This window comes from Toxotes jaculatrix, chromosome 3 (genome assembly GCF_017976425.1).
Source record: "Toxotes jaculatrix isolate fToxJac2 chromosome 3, fToxJac2.pri, whole genome shotgun sequence".
In the NCBI taxonomy this organism is placed as follows: Eukaryota; Metazoa; Chordata; class Actinopteri; family Toxotidae; genus Toxotes; species Toxotes jaculatrix.
Window position 1 is genome coordinate 8,023,902 of NC_054396.1, and position 19,101 is coordinate 8,043,002.

General features: G+C 41.9%; 3 protein-coding genes across 3 annotated transcripts; all 3 read right to left on the bottom strand.

The window, feature by feature from the left end:
• Positions 1-3,325: 3,325 nt before the first annotated feature.
• Positions 3,326-3,703, bottom strand: LOC121179754 (urocortin-3-like). Its single transcript, XM_041034774.1, has one exon. The coding sequence runs from the start codon at positions 3,701-3,703 to the stop codon at positions 3,326-3,328; it is 378 nt and encodes a 125-aa protein (XP_040890708.1).
• Positions 3,704-6,768: 3,065 nt separating this feature from the next.
• LOC121179876 (cytochrome b-c1 complex subunit 1, mitochondrial) lies at positions 6,769-12,088 on the bottom strand. Its single transcript, XM_041034970.1, has 13 exons — positions 11,970-12,088; positions 10,579-10,719; positions 10,333-10,419; positions 10,070-10,199; positions 9,723-9,921; positions 9,436-9,515; positions 9,232-9,347; positions 8,730-8,873; positions 7,965-8,125; positions 7,772-7,857; positions 7,597-7,685; positions 7,359-7,434; positions 6,769-7,264 (listed from the first exon to the last, which is right to left on the bottom strand). Exons 1-13 carry the CDS (start codon positions 12,030-12,032, stop codon positions 7,200-7,202), a joined length of 1,437 nt encoding a protein of 478 aa, XP_040890904.1. The 5' UTR covers positions 12,033-12,088; the 3' UTR covers positions 6,769-7,199.
• Positions 12,089-13,106: 1,018 nt separating this feature from the next.
• Positions 13,107-18,557, bottom strand: LOC121178936 (tubulin monoglycylase TTLL3-like). Its single transcript, XM_041033443.1, has 13 exons — positions 18,467-18,557; positions 17,107-17,210; positions 16,852-16,999; positions 16,699-16,754; positions 16,413-16,541; positions 16,209-16,323; positions 16,027-16,131; positions 15,762-15,954; positions 15,495-15,643; positions 15,173-15,416; positions 14,098-14,357; positions 13,708-13,883; positions 13,107-13,610 (listed from the first exon to the last, which is right to left on the bottom strand). The coding sequence occupies exons 1-13, from the start codon at positions 18,555-18,557 to the stop codon at positions 13,107-13,109; spliced, it is 2,274 nt and encodes a 757-aa protein (XP_040889377.1).
• Between the last annotated feature and the right edge of the window lie 544 nt (positions 18,558-19,101).

Sequence of the window (19,101 nt, forward strand, 5' to 3'; positions counted from 1 at the left end):
TGCAGGTAGTCTGAGATCACCTGTGACAACAATTAAAATGCAGAGATTGATTTGATAATCATGTCACGGAAAACGCCCCCAGATGCAATCTGCTGTTTTATAAGTAAAAGGCAGAGCCTCATTCAACTGTTAATTAACTGAAAACCATAGAAGAGTTGAAACAGTAAGTAGAAACTGAATGTTTGTCTCAATGTCTCAAAAAAAAAAACTGTTTCAGTCTGAAGCTGATCAGAGGTGACCAGGTGTGATCTCACTTACACATCTGGTGTAACAGTATAAATATTTATAACTTTAATTCATATGAAAGGCCAGAGGATACAGAGAATACAGACTCTAGTTCCACTGCTGTTCTCTTACACAATTCACAGGCCATTGCCAGTGTCTTCATTTCACAGTCTGTGAGGTTTAAAGTTATGACACAAGCAGCACATCACTCACACTCAGCAGCCTCCTGCACAGCTGTGGTATTAGGAGATGAAACAGGGCCAATGGGAGTAAAAATTTATCTTTTCACATATGGAGAACAGACACACAGTTCTGACATTAAGCGTATTGTTTGTTTACTGGACAGGCTGTAATCCAGTATTTGTGTTTACTGTCACTCTACTAAAATGCCAAACCAAAAGCTTTATGCAAAGAGAAAAGGATAAAGTCAAAATTTATGGAAAGTCAAAGTCAAAATTAAAATGTGGGATTAATCAGAGGAGGCCTGGAGTTCTGAGGGAGTAAGACACCATATCTGCCAACTCATGGAGGAAATCTGGTGAGAAAAATTTGCTTCATTCCAACATTCACATCAATCAAACTCATAAAGACTGTTATTGGTATATCAGAATATGTTTTGACTAAAAGTGACTGTACCTCTAAAGGATTGAACTTGTCAATTTAAAAACAAAAAAAACAGAAAAAGAAGAAGTTAGAAATTAGTGTAACAACAAAAACTCTTGGAGTTAAAATACTGACAGAGGTTGACTGAAGGGGGAAAAACACTTGAATTTTCTAACACATAAGAGGTAGTTCTTTAACAGAAAACAAAAGGTCACCTTCATCACAAATAAAGAGCACGCTCCCGCAGCACAATGCTGAATTACTAGCAGCATCGCACTAGTTTCTGTGAAGTGAGAGTCACAGAAAAAAAATGTTCAATACTTTACTGAAAAAAAAATATGACCAAATCCTGTTTAAAAAAACTATGACAAACAGGCGGAGCAGGGAAACAGAGAAACATTCAGACTTACTTGTATGTTCCTGCTGCAAAGTGTCTCCACAGTCCACCACTGCATCCACGCTAATTAACAACACCTGGATTAGACTAATTAAGAACCAGTGTTTGCGCCTTTTCCTGTGTTTGAATGCACTCGACCATTTAAGCAACAGTCTGTCCAGTGTTGAAGTCGCTATAATAAATAATTTCACGCTGACTTCACCTTTAGCCAAACTGTTAGTTAGTAAACCCACAGCAATGTTTGCAATGAGGACATGTAAATTCCAGACTGTGGGTAGAACAGAAACAATGAGGACATCATGTGGACGAGCGACGAACTGCCTCGGCATTTCAGTTTCACTGGACAATGTTGGAGGAAGTATTGCTCTAAGTAGCAATGACACAATGTAAAAATACTCCAAGTGAAATACAAGTAAAAGTCCTGCATTCAAAATGAACTCAAAGTGTCAAACAGTAAGACTCATTATGAAGAACGGTCCTTTTCAGAATCTGGTTCTGTTTATTCTTTGTTTATCTGGTTATTGATGCACAGAGTATTTTTGATACTTTAGGTATAATTTGGTCAAGATGGAGATCATTTAACTACTTTGTTTACTGTTTGGTATTCTGTACAACATTTTTCCTCTGGAATGTAGTAGGGTACAAGTATAAAGCAGAATAAAATGGAAATACTCAAGTGAAGTATGAGTACCTCAAATTTGTGTACTTGTAACACTGGATAGATCTTTGGCCCAAGTTTATTTTCTGCAGTATTAGTAACTGCAGTAGCAGAAATACACATGTCCAGGCTGATCTGTGAGACGACTTTCAACCCAAACTGAAAAGGCTAAATAAAGATTGTGGGATCTCAGACGAAGACGCTCATTACGTAAATTGTTTGCATGATAACTGATGCAACAGAGGCCTGAGAAAACCTTTTAGGGTTGCTTAAATAGAATTTTGTTGCATTATTCTCATGCCAGTGTAAACATCGCGTTCCTTGATGCAAACAGGGGCAACAATCAAACACTAATGTCTGAATAATTTCTGGGGTTAGACGGTTTCTGTGTTGCTCAGCATCACATGAGTGGTCTCACTGATTTATATGTATTGTATCCTAATCTCAATATTAGCGGTAAATTCTGTGTTTGTGAGCTTAAGTGTTGCCTGTTTTATTCGTTGTCTGTTACATTAGCACAGTATTGACCCTGTTGTTAAAGCTGCAGTGGCTCAAAGTGACAAATGAACTAAGTCAAGGTCATGACCAGTGTAAAACAGAACAAATATAAATCAGATGAGCAGTTTATTTCACTCTGCTGCTTCACATTTCATGCTCACTGCAGGAGCACAGATGAATCACGCCACGGATATCAGTCTAATGCAGAGCAGATAATACATCAGACTTAAAATAGCTGAGACTTGTTTGCCAAATTCATCAAGTATTAGGGAACAAAGGTCTTTAGAAAGGGTCTGCTCTTTCAGAGGTAAATATCCTGCCCATGTCTTTGTCCTGTTATCACCCATCAGACCCCGCTGTGGGTGACGCAGGCTCATTTGGCTCGGGCCCATTCATTTGTGTTTTATGAGTTGCTGATGCTTGTAATTATACTAAGCGTGCATGATATCAGTGCGGAGCGAAATGAATTAGACTTGAGAAAAAAAAACGTGACTATCACATTGGATTTAATTGAACAACCTTTTCTCTGAATTCAAGATTACACATGCAAACACAAGGAACAGATTTCAGAACCTGATCACACAGTTTCTGAACCAAGGGTGAATAATCTCTGAGACAAAAGACCAGCTTCATCTTATATTGTTTGACATTGTTTGCAGTGTCCTTTTGTGTGATTATGTTTTACATCCTTCTTTCTAATCTTTAGTATTTCAAGAGTCAGTCCATGGAGGGTTTTATGTCTATAATGAGGTAATATAATAAATGATTGAATACAAATATAAAAGTAAAGCAGATCTAACCTCTAAAGGACAGATACTGACCAACATGATTGTTTTCACCTGAACTAACATTGTTTCTAACCAGGTGGCAGTGCCACAATGTGTTAACTCCACTGAAAGGTGAGATTTTCTCCATCAAGCCCCCAGACTGCCCCCAGGAGCGTTTCATTTCCTCTTGCCTATTCGAGCCATTAGTTCTGCGTTCGCTGCAGCCTTGGTCCTCATGTCCTGGTTCTTGGCCAGGTCTATGAGGACACTGAGGATGCTGGTGGGAACATCGAGAGACAGCGCAAAGCGGGACCCCTGCTGGGCTCTCTTTGGCACCTGGGAGGCTGGGCGTGGGGCTCGTGCCTGCCTCAGCACCGTGTGGTGCTCTGACCGGAGCAACGAGTTCAACACGCCGCCGCGGTTTAGGATGTCGACAGCCAGCACGTCCCCCTCTGTGTCTTCATCGAGTTTGGCAAGAGCGGGACTGCTCCTCTGACTCTGGGCGCACCAAGGCAGCAGCAGAGCCAGGCAGAAGCACACACGCACACTTCTCATGGTCAGAACTGTCTGCAGGGAGAGAAGAAGAACACAAATCAACCAGTGGCTCAAAATTACACAACTGTGACACTGTGAGGGTTCACTCAGTGATGGCATGCATCAGGAATTCACTTTTTCATAATGATCTGACCAGGGGAAACCAATGGAAAATGATCATTCATTACTGCCTTCACATCAAAAACTCACTTCTGTCATAAATGAGGACAGTGGTGAAAATCAAGAGAAGTTTTTAACATGGTATTTGTGCACAGTGCGATGCGACACAAGAGTAAAATAATATAAGAGTGGAATAATAACATCCATCGCCAGTAATGTCCAACCAAGATTTACATATCAGTGGTCCCAACAGTACACAAATGGAGAGAAGTGAGGTAAATACTTTGCATTAGTTGATATATTGCAAAAAATAAAATGTTTAAACACAAAATCAAAAAGTTATAAATGCCCTGCAGAAAACAATAAAATCACAATTTTCTTTAGCCACTTTGTCCTGTAAATCATGCATTATTTCACCCAGCTTTCTTATATATTGTCAAGTGTCATAATCCCAATCCATACTTACTCAGTGTCACCACTGTGAAATGTTAGTAGCTTGATAAAAAGGCACTTCTCCCTCCTCTGGTCTGAAGCAGGGTCTGGTGATGATCTCTTGTCTCTGACCCTCAGATATCCTCTGATAATACTCTCTTGTCTTGATTCTTCTTCTTGAGCTGCTGGAGGAGCGACCTGTGTGGCACGCAGTCAGATGTTCTACTGGACTTCTGCCTGCTCGTCCACAACGTTGTCTTCACCCACATCAGTCTTCGTCATGACACTGCCCCTTCCACTCTCCGTTTATCTTTTACATCTCTGCACCCCATCGCCCTCCCCTCATTTCATCTCATTTCCTCCGCACTCATTGCCCTCTGTTTGCTTCTAAAAATAACACAATTGTTATCACAATAGTTTGTCTTTAATTAATAGGATAGTTGTCGCAGTCGACGCACAACTGAAACACACCACCTCTGTTCAAAGTACAGCAATATGTACCTCAGATTAACATGTCGCATAGATTGTTTGTTTTCTCAGTGTGGTGTTATGAGTTTATGTGCTGTCTCTCATCCACACAGACTGAGTGACTATAGTATGATCATTACAAGCAGAAATGACAGTGGTAATAAAAACAATCACAACAAAGCTTGTTGTGAAAGAAGAGCAGATTAATAGAATTAACAGATTAATAGAATTACTTAATTACTTACTTAGAAGTACTTAATATGAAGCTGTGGTGCGGTTAGGGCAGAATATGGAGGCACAGAGGGGTCACACCTGACACACTGCAGCTACCGGACTGTTTTTGTAACTGCCAGATCTCAAAAAGACTGAAAAGATAAGAAATTGTATCCCTGAACAAACAACAAGCTCACTGAAAGAAAAAAATAATTCTCATCCTCAGCCCAAATGATCATCACAATCTCTGAAACACTGTGATCAACAGACACAGGTCACGGTGCGGGCTAGTTTTACCGTATCATGACCTTAATGAGACTTTCACTTTCACTCTCAGGCACAGGCTGAAGCTGTGACACTGTAAAGCCAAAGAAATCTCGTTCTTGCACTGTTTTACTAAAACAGCATGTTTAAAAAACCCAAACATTTCTCTTTAACTTGTCGGCCGAGACAAAACTCTAAAACAAGCATCCTACGTCGCAAACTCCAGAAATAGTTTTACATGGTGGAGCAGGCCCAAAGCCTACCACATTACTGTGATTACTGTGATTCAGTTCTGCAGGGTGAATTTAGTTGCGAGCATTGGCCACTAAATGTGGTGTCATCACTCAGAGCTCACGGAGACAAGCACATTTTTTAAAATGCCATTTGTATTTCTTAATAATTGCGCAGAAAAAAACGCAACTGAAAATTGCTGCTTGGGTCTCAGCGTTGAAATGATAGGTTTGAATGAAGATCTAATAATCAATATAAGCACAGCTGCAGCAGCCAAGTGCGTGCCTCTCTTTGTATGACAACTTGAAATGCTCGCAAGGTATGAGACGCTGAACACTGCGCATTGTTGCCACCTGAAGGAACATATTGTATGAGTGCACAAGTATTTCTATTTACAGAGCGCAGGAGAGGAGAGGAAGGGAGTGATGGGAGGTTACACAGAGGAGCAATCATAGAGAAAGCCCTCTGGAGAACAACATGGAGGAAGAGGCTGTCAGGCTCAGGAGGAAGACTCACCAAGACAAAGCCTACCTCGTTTCCTGAGTCACCTCCAGTCCTGCCCATCAAGGGCTTTAACCTCATCTGACTAATGATATGAATATTACAAGAACAGCCTCATTACGATAGCTGGGCCCTCGGGGGCCTACAGGATTATGAGCCGTCTCAGTTACCCTCAGATAAACAAACACGGGTCACACAAATGTCATCCTACAGCAGAGATGTCCTGGGTCGTACCAGTAGCACTGACGCAGGACTACACATGAATGTGAGATGATGTTATCTCTATGATTATCACAGCAACAACATATATATCACAGCAGGTTTGTTTATCACTCAAGTAGAACAGTGACGTAGGTTCAACGTACAATAAAACTTAATGTATCAGGGAGCATCTGATCACAAGTACTTTGATCAGTGACGTCAACCCAAGCATGTTGTCCATTTAAACTCTGAACATGGTTTAATGCTAAAAGGAGAACATGATTCTTAACAAAGGAAATAATTATGTCAAAGCAATATGTATGAACAGAGAGAACTAAAGGACAAAGAGGTGTAGTGTCCTCACCACGTGTCAGTATTAGTAACATTCAGGAGGCTACAAAGACATTCATTTCATTATTGATGACTGACCATGCATAAGTACCAGGCAACAGAAAACAAAAGTTACACATTTAACAAACCTTTTCCTAAATTTAACAAGGACAAAGAAAGCTGATAGTGACACTTACCTGCTCAAAAAATAAATGGAATGAAGTGCCGATAAAATTAATAAAAACTATGTTGTGTACTTGATACAATAATAAAAAAACAATATGTCACATATTAGTGTACACATGTACAAGACAAAACACACTAGATCAGTGTTTTACAGTATTTTATTTTTGTCGGAATGAGAGCTTCTGTTATGTACAATAGAGGACAGAAACAAATGTTACAGAAATTATAAATATACTCTTGCTCCAAACTGCCTGTATTCAGTACTGATTGTACTGTGTCCACTAGATGACATTTTATATTCAAGTCTGCCGTCTCTTCCCCTCCTCTCTCCGAATTAGTACCAGGTGATGAGGACCGCTGCACTAAAATCAGGAGGTAACCAATGCGTACAATGTGCAGGCTGGCTGCCACCCTCATTGCTAACTAAGAGTGATCAGTGGGCGGGATAAGAGAGGGAGGCAGGGAGAAGAAAGAGGATGGATGGCTGACTGTGCTGTCACTCAAACATGTGGGTAACACTGAGGAGAAAGATGAGGAGTTAACAGGACACAGAGCGAAACGGCAACATGTTTTAAAACCTGAGCCAGTACATGGCACTGCGCATTCTGTTATAGTCGGGCAGCTGCTCAATGGGGCCTGGAAGAGAGACAGGAAAGACAGATTAGAGCAAGTCACTGCAGTATGGCCTCTGGCCTTGCTGTGAAAAGACTAAAACCACATAGGAACTCACCGACAGCTGCCACAGCAGGACACTTATCGTAGATATATTTGGAGCAGATGTCACGAACCATCCTGGGGGTCACGGCCTGAAAGGAGAGATGGGGAGGATGTCAGAACTTTTATCCTGAGAGAGATAACAATTTAAGCCAATCATGAAATTAACAAAAAAAAAAAAGAAGAAGAAGAGACTCTTTCTTTCAACTATACAACGGTGCAGGACAGAACTCTACTTCAGAGTGCTAACTCACATCAATCCGAGCGTCCCACTCGGCCAGAGGAATACGACGGCCGTAGTTCAGGATGTGTCTACCGATGTCATCGCAAATTGGTGTTGTTCCTAACCGACAAACAGGTATGCTGATTTGTGATTCCAATAAGTCTGTATGTGTGTTTGTGTAAATTCAAGACAGACCCATTGTGTACCATTGAGCTGTCCAACCAGGCTGGCCTTCAGAGCGTTCTTGCCTCTGGCTACATCACTCTCTGTCACTGTGGTACACAGGTTCATCCTGCAGGGAGCACAAAGTTGAGGCAACAAGACTAAATGCATGCGTTGCCCTATAACTAAAAATGAACATTTAACAGTTACAGTGTCCTGTGTGTCTGTCCTACTGACCAGGCATTCTGGGACCAGTGCATCATGTCCTCGATGTAGTGTTTGTCAGCCACAAAGTAAATTCCCAGCAGGCCAGTGTCGCTGTAGGAGGAGTGAAAGGCCTGGAAGCTGTGACACAGGTTCTCCTCCACTGCCAGGCGAGCCAGGCGGCTGCTCAGATGCTGCATGTGAGAGGAAGGAATGGATGCTGATGTACTACAGCTCATAATCAAAGGAGGATTATATCACACCACAGTCAGGTACATCAGACAGTGGGGACTGACAGTACAGTGAAAGATGAGCCAAAACCGACTCTGAAAAAGTTCTGTTTTCTAAAACACTCATCTCTAGATTTAAGCCTAAAATAGATTATATCCCAGTCAAACTGCAGCAGGGATGGTGGAAAAGCAAGTGTAATGCAAGTGTCAATTATAGTGTTTCATCACACTCCACCAAGAAAATGGATTAGAAATATTTTTAAATATATTTAACATCTGAGTAAATTAAACAAACTGCACAACGTTTAGAGCTGCTATTCTAACCAAGGATGGGTGCTCCATGAGTAAACAAATTTTTCAGCGGCTGCTATGCATTTCAGGTCTTGTTCCTCCCGACAGGTCCGGAGGCAAGGGACAGACCCCTGACCCAGGTTTTCAGAGAGGACCATGATCTACCCCTCCATAATGGCCACTCAAGACATTAACAACCTCGAGTGGGCAAAGCTTAAAGGGGAAGGTGCCACTGTCTTTTCTAAGCTGCAAAAATTAACACACATATTACACCAACCTTTCCGCCACCGTAGGTGAGGTCATAGCTGCCGATGATGGAGTTGGCCACCATCAGAGGCACGATGTCTGGGCTGGCAGCGCTGGCCCCCTCCACAGCGATGGCAACGTGTGCCAGAGGCAAGCCATCATCACGCATGCGGATCTGAGAAGAGGCAGGAAAGGAAGAGATTGTCAAGACGAATGACCACGACCGGAAACAGTACATCCCTATCCATGCTCCATTTCTAGTGATAGGCCAGAATAACAATGAATACATCTAATGCATCATGCTCAAATGGAAGTCAACCAAACTGGAAATAATATGTAACTGCTACATTACTCTGTTATAGAGGCATGGTCACATTTAGTGAATTTCTCTAACTTACAATGATGATTTAGTAAAATAATGGTTAAGAAAATATAGTAAGTGGAAACAGCAGTAGGATGTTTCCACTTACTAACCCTGACAAAACAATAATGAGAAAAAAATGCTCCTGCAGAACAATATCAACACATCTCACCTCACTGCCAGTAAAGCGGCAGGGTGACAACACCGGGACGGCATCTCCCTCGTACTCAAAAGACACTCCGCTGAAGTGAGATCTGGCCAAAGTGACCAGCTCGTCATGGTTCACACCTGTAGACAAAGCCCAGCAGGTGAGAAATAGAAATTCACAGGCTACAAAGGTACATATTACCAGTGTGTTAGGAGGAAGAGGGCCTACCTCCAGCAGCAGCCAGCACCATACGAGGGGCCTTGTAGTGGCTGTTGACGTAATCCACAAGGTCCTGGCGGGTCAGAGTTCTAGAAGAAGTGAATATGAGCATCATCATTAATTATCTATAAGAAATGCAGCAGAGTTCTGTGGTTATTGTTGTGCCTCTTTTAAAAATTGGCATCATTACAATGCTGCACTATATCAACAGCAAAGTGCTTTTGGTGAAAACAATTCTGAGGTGTTGGTTAATGTCTAAATGTACAGTATGTGTGAGAACATGCAGCTCCTCCTACCTGGCATTGTCCGAAGGTCCCAGCACACTGTGTCCCAGAGGAGTGCCCTGGAAGGCTGTGGCATGCAGCAGGTCCAGGCAAACATCCTGGAGGTTGCCCTCTACTTCCTCCAGCTCACGCAGCACCACGCCCCTCTGCTGCTCGATCTCTGCCTCACTCAGCGAGCAGCTCTGCACCACCTCTGACAGCAACTCCACAGCTGACAAACACAGAGGAAATATGATCGTTCTTAATAATCTATCAAATAAAAATAGGTTTTATTTTATATGAAAGCCTTTGAAATCAGTTAACTATCAAAACTAAGGAATAATCAGTTTATTTCACGGTTCGTAAACAGGTTATGTCACCTTTGGGCAGGTCTTTGGCCAGGGTCTTCATGTAATATGCAGTGTGCTCCCGAGAGGTGTAGGCACTCAGGTGGGCACCCATTGACTCCACCTGCTGCTCTAAGGCTGTCTGAGGGTGCTTCTTTGTTCCCTGGGGGATGGGGAGCAAGAAAGGTGAATAGAAGAAACTGTGTAATGGCAATGTTTAGTTAACATGCTGATATAACTTCAAAAATACAAAGTTCATCAAGTATCTCAAGGTCATAAAGTCTACCAATGTCTACCTTGAAAGCCATGTGCTCCAGGAAGAAGCCTGTTCCATTGTTCTTCTCACTCTCATAGCGACTGCCAGCGCTGATCCACAGTCCAACCTGTGACAGAGAAGAGATATGTGGAGAATGGGGGACATGTTTGTCTACATCTCTCACTGATTATGTACCATTCAGTGAGAGGTAAATGGTGAGTCGATGAAGTGCTTTAACAACCCCTCTACTGGTTGTAAATAGACTGCCCTATTGAAGTATTCTTACAGTGCATGTGGCATGTCCAGTCTCCTCAGATGCGACCCTCAAACCATTGTCCAAGGCAGTGAGGCGGGTCTCAGGGGCTCCCACCAGGCTCTGAGCATAGCTGACTGAGGCCTGCCCACGCCTCAAAGACAGGAGGATGGGCTACAAGGGTAGAGACAAAAAAGAGTAATTTTAAAATATTGTACAATTAAAAATACTGTTAAAATAACACGGACTTCTGTTCACATTAAACTCATGGGAGAACCACTTGCATAATTTCTTGTACAACAAAATATGAAGGCTTTAGAAATGTTAGTGAGAAATTCTTTGCACCTTACTAATTACCTGCCTTGTGCAAGTTTTAAGGTTATTTAACATAAACTGTGTCTTGTTGATGAAAGAATCTGAAAGCAGTAATAAGATAACAGGGTCCATTGCCCAGTTAAACCCACTGTTCAATCCACTCTTACTGCTCCATTCACATGCAAAGCTAGAGTGGAAATGTTTGGCCTTAACTTCAGGCTGCCAGCTGACATTGACACCACTGCCACCCTCTGCATATCTACCAAATGAAATGACTAAAAATAGATAAAACCTGAAGCCATTACCTATATGTATATATCTGTATTTACATACATATAAAAGATCTGTTTAGATATGTAAAAACATGCAACAGTGTTTAATTTATGTCCATCACACTGAACTATGAGATTGGGATGTCATAATGGAGATATTTACATTTACAGATGATATTTTCAAGATTTCGAATTATTTCTGAGACCAATCTAAGATTGACTGTTCATTTCAACAACACGTTGTGCAATGAATCAAGATCATTACAAAATCTGGAAGCATTGCTAAAGAAAATGTGAAAAGCAGGCGTTACTCAGCCCTGTTTCAAACATTATATAATATTTGTTACTACACTGTAACTTTCACCTTATTATTTCACATACTAAAAAGTACTTCTTCAACAACCAAACCTTCCTGACGGTCAACAAATGCACAGAGTGTCACTGTCAGCATCTGTCTTTCCAAAGTCACCGTGCTAAAGCCGTTAGCCAGGAAGCTAAGCCGCGGTATGGAGGGGGGGGGGGGGGAGTCACAAACGTTACTGCTGCTGACCTTGTGAATGAACAACTATGACTGAAAAGACAGCAGGCTGATCTGAATAACACACATATAAACGTGGACGATACACACAACGTGGTTGTGACAACAGGTTTTGTCTCATTTACCAGGTGACCTTGCTAGCTAACTAGTGCTAACCGGTTTGCTAGCCCCTTTCCGTTTCTGTACTGCGGACAGTTCAGCTAGCCAGTTAGCAAGTGTCGTGCCGAAATAAGAACAATACGCTTAAACATTTCATGTGACAACATGGTTTTCTCTTTAGTCTTTGATTCTGTACTTACACTGCGGGTTTTGGCAAGGGCTCGACCCACGGTGCTCCCGACTCGGCACACGGACGCCGCCATTTCTTAGTACAGATACAGAGGGCAGGGAGAGGCTCTTCTTCGCCGCCCAGTGAAGATGTTAATTACCTCTTCAGTTGTGTGTTATCGCCACCAGCTGGTCATTATGTGTCTTTGAGGGTGAGGCAGGTCGGTGGGAGCCTGTGTTCTCACTCTGTTTTAGTCTTTGTTGAGGAGTTTGCTGTCGTTTTAGTAATAATTCAGACTCACGCATTAACTTTTGTGTCAGATATGAAAAACTCCTTTCCCATCATCTTTAATTCCTCATGATATAAAAAACAATTAATTCACGTCAAGCCTAATTAGTTTCCCCTTATAATTCAACAGCTTCTTGTGTTTTCTTTCCTTTTTGTTGGCTTATGGTGGTCGGCAGTGTTTTCTAACTTCAGCGTGACCTGGCATACTGTCATCCTCATCTAATGTCCTGCTCTTCCTCCTATATGATAGAAAAAAATCTGTTTTCCTTAAGTCATGGGATACTTCATTGTAACAGTCATGTTCTCAATGCATTTTTTTTCATTCCTTGCCTTATAAACTTTGCTCTACCTGTGCATTATACTCCCTCCAAACCACAATGATTACTTCACTGACTCTCACAAAAACGGCATCAAGCCATACAGATCGTTTTCTTTGGATTTGCCTTGATTTTTGTCTCTCACAGTTCAGTGAAGGTAAATGGAACATTGTTTGTGAAGCTCACAACACTGAAAAAAATGGCATTTAAAAAATTCAACAGCAACATTCTTGAGACAGTTTCCCTCTTAATCTGGATAATCCACACACTGTTCATGCCATGAATAAGGGAACTGCTTTCTATGAAAAGAATCATCCCAGTGTATATTGCTGACAACCTGTTCTGTGGATTATCCAAAGTTACGAGGACACTGCTGTGTCAAATTGAATTATTCAGTCTAAAAACTCAGTTATAAAAGTAGTGAAAGAAGAACAAGACATGTCAGTCTTATCGGACTGTGAATTTATTATGAGGTAGGCCAAAAAAAACCCCTACAAAAACAAAGTGTAAACTGAAGGAGCATGTTAATTATTTGGTCCACAAACCTTCTTGTGAAAGTTGTTCTAGGCACTCAAGGTGCTGGTGACTGCTTGTCTGGACTGTTTTGAAATGGTAACCTCCGATGGTAAAGAGGGACCTTGGTACTTCTCTGTGGTACAGGGATGGAGTTTGTCTGAGCAGAGTTTTGATACCTCTGGTCTCCTTTTCCACAAAGATACAGCGTATGACTGGGTACTAATGGGCAGGTGGATGGACTTGTTGACAGTCATTGGCAGGCGAAGTGTGATGGTTTGAACTGGGACAGGCAGAGGTGGCTCAGGTGGGAGAGGAGGAGGTGGCAGAACCCCACTGCTGGTCTTTTTGAGCTGAGTCTCTGCACTCTTCGACACCATCTTAGGTAGAGGCTTTACTTTTTCTGCTGCAGGCTCCTTCTCCTTGACAGGGCCACGATGTTTTGGTGCTGAACGGTTGGAGGACCTCAGTGGAGGGAGTTGGCAGGGGGTTTTGATCTTGAAGCCCTCAACAAGTAGGTTTACTCCTACATACTGTGGTACTTCTACTGCTGCCTAGACACCAGAGGCGTGCGCAATGTGTGTCACTCTCACAATTTGAGCCTCTTAAATGTACACTATAACCTGAAGAGGAGGGAAAACTCTTGCTTACCTGTCTATATATGAGCTGAAAGTCTCCTGTATTTGCGGTGCGGTCAGCTCTCCGGTCCAGGACGACTCGTAACGTATCCTCCTGAACAGCAGTACAGAGTCGGGCTGTCACAGGGGTGGAGGGAGCCATGGTGGGACTAGCATTGATTTCTATCAGCCATGGATGCAGATCACGTCCTATGTAGCACAAATTAAAGTATCTAACTGATGATGATTTTTCTTGTGTTCCCATGTAAAGGTACACAGAAAATATTAAAATGTATTAGCAAATATAATATTGCTGCCCCCCCCCCCCCCCAAAGCATTTTGACATATGAACTAATGTGTGTTGAGATATGCAGTATAACACACTGTAAACTATGGGATGCCATTGACAGTGATCTCATTCTACCTAACATGAAGTCAGCACCATAGAGCTCAAAGGTGTTTTTGCGTGACTCCATCAGATCCTGTGCCGTCTGTAATGCATGTATGATGGCATTCTTCATTCCTGGTACTACCACAGTCTGCCACTGAGCTTCCCGGCCCTGGCTGGACAGAAAGGTTCTGAACTGGTCATCTGACCACATGTTGCCTGCTGGGATGCCTCGATGTCGCTGTTGGGAGGGCCTCAGGTGCTTCTGGATGGAGTTATTGCACAGGTGGACAGAGCTGAGAGGACAGCGTAAACAGAAGTCAAGATGGAAAAACAGATGAGAAGACAAAGGTGAGAGTGAATTGACAGCTGGTTCATGAAACATGAATGGATACACAGAAATCAGATTTAAAAAATCAAATATGGAATTAATTAAGCTGTTATAATTTCTAAAATTTCAGGTCCTTTAAAATAAAATTGTAAAGGATAGATTCACAGCTTTTATTGTCTATCTTGAAAGAGTACACTGTGCCCACATGTACACTGAAAGAGTTGTTGTTGTTGTTGTTGTTGTTGTCTCATGCCTCCTGCCCATACTGCCTGTGAAGAGATTCCTTCCTATTATAAATCAGTGTAAGAGGGGATAATCCTTGTGCTGTTCTAATTTGCATTTCAAAGTTCAGTGAAAGCTAATATGAAGCTCCTTCAGTCCGAGTGAGTCAGAACACATCTGTGAATCTTCCAAATTTACAGTCTTTCAGTACAAAAATCACTGCTATAACGTAGCAGCACAGCATGCTTGTAAATACGTGGGAAGATGTTGAAGAAGCAGCTTGCAGTTTTGGAACTGATTTGAAGTTTGAGGTGGCAGATGTTAAAGACATCAAATACACACAAATTTAAATATACCCAGAGGAGATACCTAACGGCCGTTTTCAGGCCATGCATGGATATAAAATTAGATCTCCCGCCTAAAATGATGTGCATTATTATAACCTATCTTGCCTTTTTTTTGTCTCTCACTTCTCCTTTTTTTCATTTGAATATTTGGTTTCACATCTGCCTTTTTATTTTGTTCTCTCCAGTCCAATTATCAGTGTGACTGTCTTACCTGTCCAGTGTATCTAGTGAGTAAGGCTGAGTAGAAAATCGTAAGTAGCACTTTTTATAGAACCACACGGTCAGAGGGTTCCAGTCGGTGACCAGGAACCACTGGCGCACGTCAAACTTGGTGCCATGGACCAGCAAGGGCCGTTCCAGATACTTCTGCACCACCCACTTGTTTTCCTTAATTAGAATTGGATCACCATTCACCAGGCTGAGGATCTGGTCCAGACGCTTGGCGCATTTGATACCTGTAAGGCAGACAAAACCGGTCAGCCAGGACTTTGTCAGATATTGTGTGAACTGCATTGGGATGTCTGATTGCTCACCTCTGCCTCTAGACTTTGCTCCAGGTTTGATGATCCAGACATTGTGTATGCCATCGATGTCCAGCTGTGGACTGACCTCACTCAGCCTCTGCAGCATGGCTTTGCAGCACTTGACCAAATGATCACTTCTCTCTATCTCTGCTCCATCACTGACGACGGAAGCAGAGAGACAGAGAGAGCGGTACTGTAGTGAGATACTGAAGAGCAGTTTGCCAGTGTTCTTCCATCTCTGTCTCACACACACACACACGCACACAGAGTACTCACTGAACAACAAGGTAATAACTGTCAATAAACCGTGCCCACTCGTCCCTTGTAAGTGTTTGTGGTGTCTCCAAGCTTATGTCTATGTCACTGTGCTCCAAACTCTCCAGGAACTGCTGACACACTTTGAGTGCGCTGTCAATCATTTGGGAAAAGACCATGGGTTTGGATCGCTGTCTGCTACATCTCCTCTTATCTGAAAGTGGAGAAACAAAATCACATCTCACTTTATTTAGCTAAAAATACATCACAGGAGAAATGGTCATACCCTGAACAGCCCAAATGTTGTGGCTCATTCCCTCTCCCTGAACACCCTGCTCCCTCTCCACGATGTACTTCAAAAGACTGGTGCAGGCTGTTCTCCTGTAGTCTTCTACAGAGGGGACAGAGACAGGGAGCTAAGTAGTGCCAGAAATAAAGACAAAATTTGCTGAATTTAAAGGATCTGACCAATGAAAGCATGCTTCTCATCCTGCGCTCCTAGTCTGTAACAACGAGGGAAGAAGGTGTCTGGGTCAGCTGAATCAAACCAGTGCAGGTTCCTCAGGTTTACGCACAACCCCACCTGTCAGAAAAACAAGAAGTAATGATGGTGGGTGTGACACCAAATAATTGTATTTCGCTGCAAGTAATGATAATAGCATGTAAATGTACCTTGGTGGTGAAGCTGCCTGCTTTCGCGAAATGATTGGCAATCTGTTCTTTCTGCAAAATGTCTGTTTTGATGGCATGTCTACTGTTTGTCCAATAAAAATAAACCATTTCATTTCGCACCAGGCGAGACTGTGGAGTGAGAAGAGGGAAAGTGTGAGAGCTACAATGAAGTCTGCGAATGAGTAAAATTCTGCTATTACGAACCTTAAATTTCAAGCATGGTAATCAAGGTTAGCACTGCACCACCTAAACCTCTTGTTATTTTTAACTCAAAGGTTATTTTTACCATAAGATCATAAAGTTCGTCTAGCTCCTCCTCTTTTTCGACTTCGTCTGAGTTGTCTAAGAAGAAGGAGCAATGTTAATCAATGCAGAAATATAAACTTAGAGGAAAGAAAAAATATAATTTCAGGAACAGTCAAACTTTAATCTAGCTCACCATCATCGTCGTCACTGTCACTAGCATCATTGTGACGCCGGCGTGCATGTTGGTTGGGGCGGTGCACACGCTGCTCAATCCAGCCTCTGGCCCTCAGTGCCTTCCTGATGACAGGGTAAGGGCCCTGGACAGAGAATACCCTGTGCATCTGAGAGGAATAAAAGGCAAGTGCCTAAATAATGGAAACCTTCATGGAACAATCACAAATTTATGTGGCAGCAAATGTTTTGTGTTTATTCAGTAATGTTAATTCACCTTAACAGCTTTTTCCACAAGGGCTTTGGCTGTCCTCAGTCTCTCTGGGTTAAGAACAGGTAGACTGACAGAACTGTGGCGAACTTTGACCTCAGGAGGTGTAGCTGACATGCACACACAGTAAGGATGTAAGTAGTTGTAAATTAAAATATATATGCCTGTTGTAAATTATACTTTTAGTTGTCTTTATAAAGCTCATTAATTATTATATTGTTCATGTTCACAATAATATTAACATCAGGACTGTTGTCATGCATAGAGCACATTAGTACAATGGCTCATGTAAATGAGTTTGCCAACTATGCCAGAAAGAAATGTCGGAACCTTGGCATAACATTAATGGCATAGTGACAACACACATAAAGGAGGAGAGGCAGGAGAACATTCACCTATCTGGATAAGGGTTCTTCAAACATAGAGGCTGAAATATGTGTACTGAAGATTAATGTCCCCAATTGGGCTTATTAATAAGGAATGGAGCAAAATTCAATTATTAGTGCAATATCAATGTGCAACACTTATCTCCATCTCATAATTATGTCCATCTCATATTTATGTATGTATCCATCTTATATTTATGTATGTACATACTGCAGATATCTTTCTTAGTTTAGTTCTTAGTTATTCTGTTATTGGAATAGTGCTTATTTAATCTTGTTCCGGCTATATTGGCCTCTTACTTTTTACTTTTATATTTATTTACTGTACTGTAACCCTGCTGTTGCTAAATGCAATTTCCCCACTGAGGGACTAATAAAGGATTTCTTATCTTATCTTATCTTAAAATGCATAAAACATAAACCAAATATAAGTACACATGATAGGCACCCCATAGTAATGACAAAGTCAAAGCCAATGCAACCAAATCTTAAGTCTTGACATTTTCACCTTGGAGCCAAAAAGAGCAAAGTCATGAAACTTTAATACATGGTTTCTGAGTTCAAACATTTGGCCACCTGTCCTGAGTGTGACTTCATGATTAATTCAGCATTTGTAACCTATAAGCCAACTCTATGAATGCAAAGGCTAAGTCATACGGTAGTGACCTAAGGCTCAAACCTTAATATTTTGAAGTGAAGTCAAAATACAGTTTGGCAAATAGGTGAGAAATAAGCATTTTGTGAGTATCTCATCTGGTTAGAATTGAAAATAAACGCCTGTGTTACTGATACAAGAATTGTAAATCAGTTTGGGAGTTGTAGATAACTCCTGGGTCCTGGGTTATGAAGCGTGGTGATGGGGCCACCCTTTGATTAACATTAATATTAACATTACACAAGAAAATTCATCTAAATGGTTTTGAGCATTATTTGACCAGTCCTTGACATGTTCACACAGGGACAGTGTTTCTGTCTCTCACCACTGTCAGGGCATGGTGTGCAGGATCCATCAGTAACCTGGTGTCCCTTCAGGCCCAGCTGGACAGACTGTGTGGACCCGGTGGCCTCCATCAGCTCTCATTCTCCATGGGAACCTTTTATTTTGCTCTGCTTCATGGTTTGGTCAGACACAAACCGCTGCATTTATTGGACAACAATCAAATTTTGTAAAGGTGTGCACAAATGTTACACAAATACTTTGTTGATATATAGTGATTAAAACTGTATCTCTGGCTGCTGGTCTTGTAGACCAGTCTCTCTGCAGGTGCAGTGGACTATAAAGTGGGTCAAGTTGCTGTGCAGGAGACAGCTTGGCTACACCTGTCAGGTTTGTGGTTAACACCCCAGGCAGGGTGTGATACTCCTTTTGTTACCTGTTGAACAGAAGCCCAGAACTTATCCAAACAACAGATATGCTCACTAAAATCGTACTATCTTCTATTTGCTGCTTAGAAATCTGGCAGAGGAGCAAATAATCACCAGTCGCCCCTACAGTAAGCTATATCTTACTGTAAACCTACTCTATTTCAAAAAGAGCTTTGATATTATGTCATAGTACGCGTTCCTCTTACCTGCTGAGGTCCACAGGTGTATCAGTGGCGGTTGAGATGCCGGT

Coding starts and splice junctions, on each gene's coding strand:
- LOC121178936 (XM_041033443.1), bottom strand. CDS start 18,557: ATGGAGGCCACCGGGTCCACACAGTCTGTCCAGCTGGGCCTGAAGGGA. Junction 17,211..18,466: donor CACACCATGCCCTGACAGTG/GTGAGAGACAGA, acceptor TGTGCATGTCAG/CTACACCTCCTGAGGTCAAA. Junction 16,324..16,412: donor CAGGCAGCTTCACCACCAAG/GTACATTTACAT, acceptor TTTTTCTGACAG/GTGGGGTTGTGCGTAAACCT.
- LOC121179876 (XM_041034970.1), bottom strand. CDS start 12,032: ATGGCGGCGTCCGTGTGCCGAGTCGGGAGCACCGTGGGTCGAGCCCTT. Junction 8,126..8,729: donor TCACCTACGGTGGCGGAAAG/GTTGGTGTAATA, acceptor TCTCACATGCAG/CATCTGAGCAGCCGCCTGGC. Junction 7,265..7,358: donor TCCTGCTGTGGCAGCTGTCG/GTGAGTTCCTAT, acceptor TCTCTCTTCCAG/GCCCCATTGAGCAGCTGCCC.
- LOC121179754 (XM_041034774.1), bottom strand. CDS start 3,703: ATGAGAAGTGTGCGTGTGTGCTTCTGCCTGGCTCTGCTGCTGCCTTGG.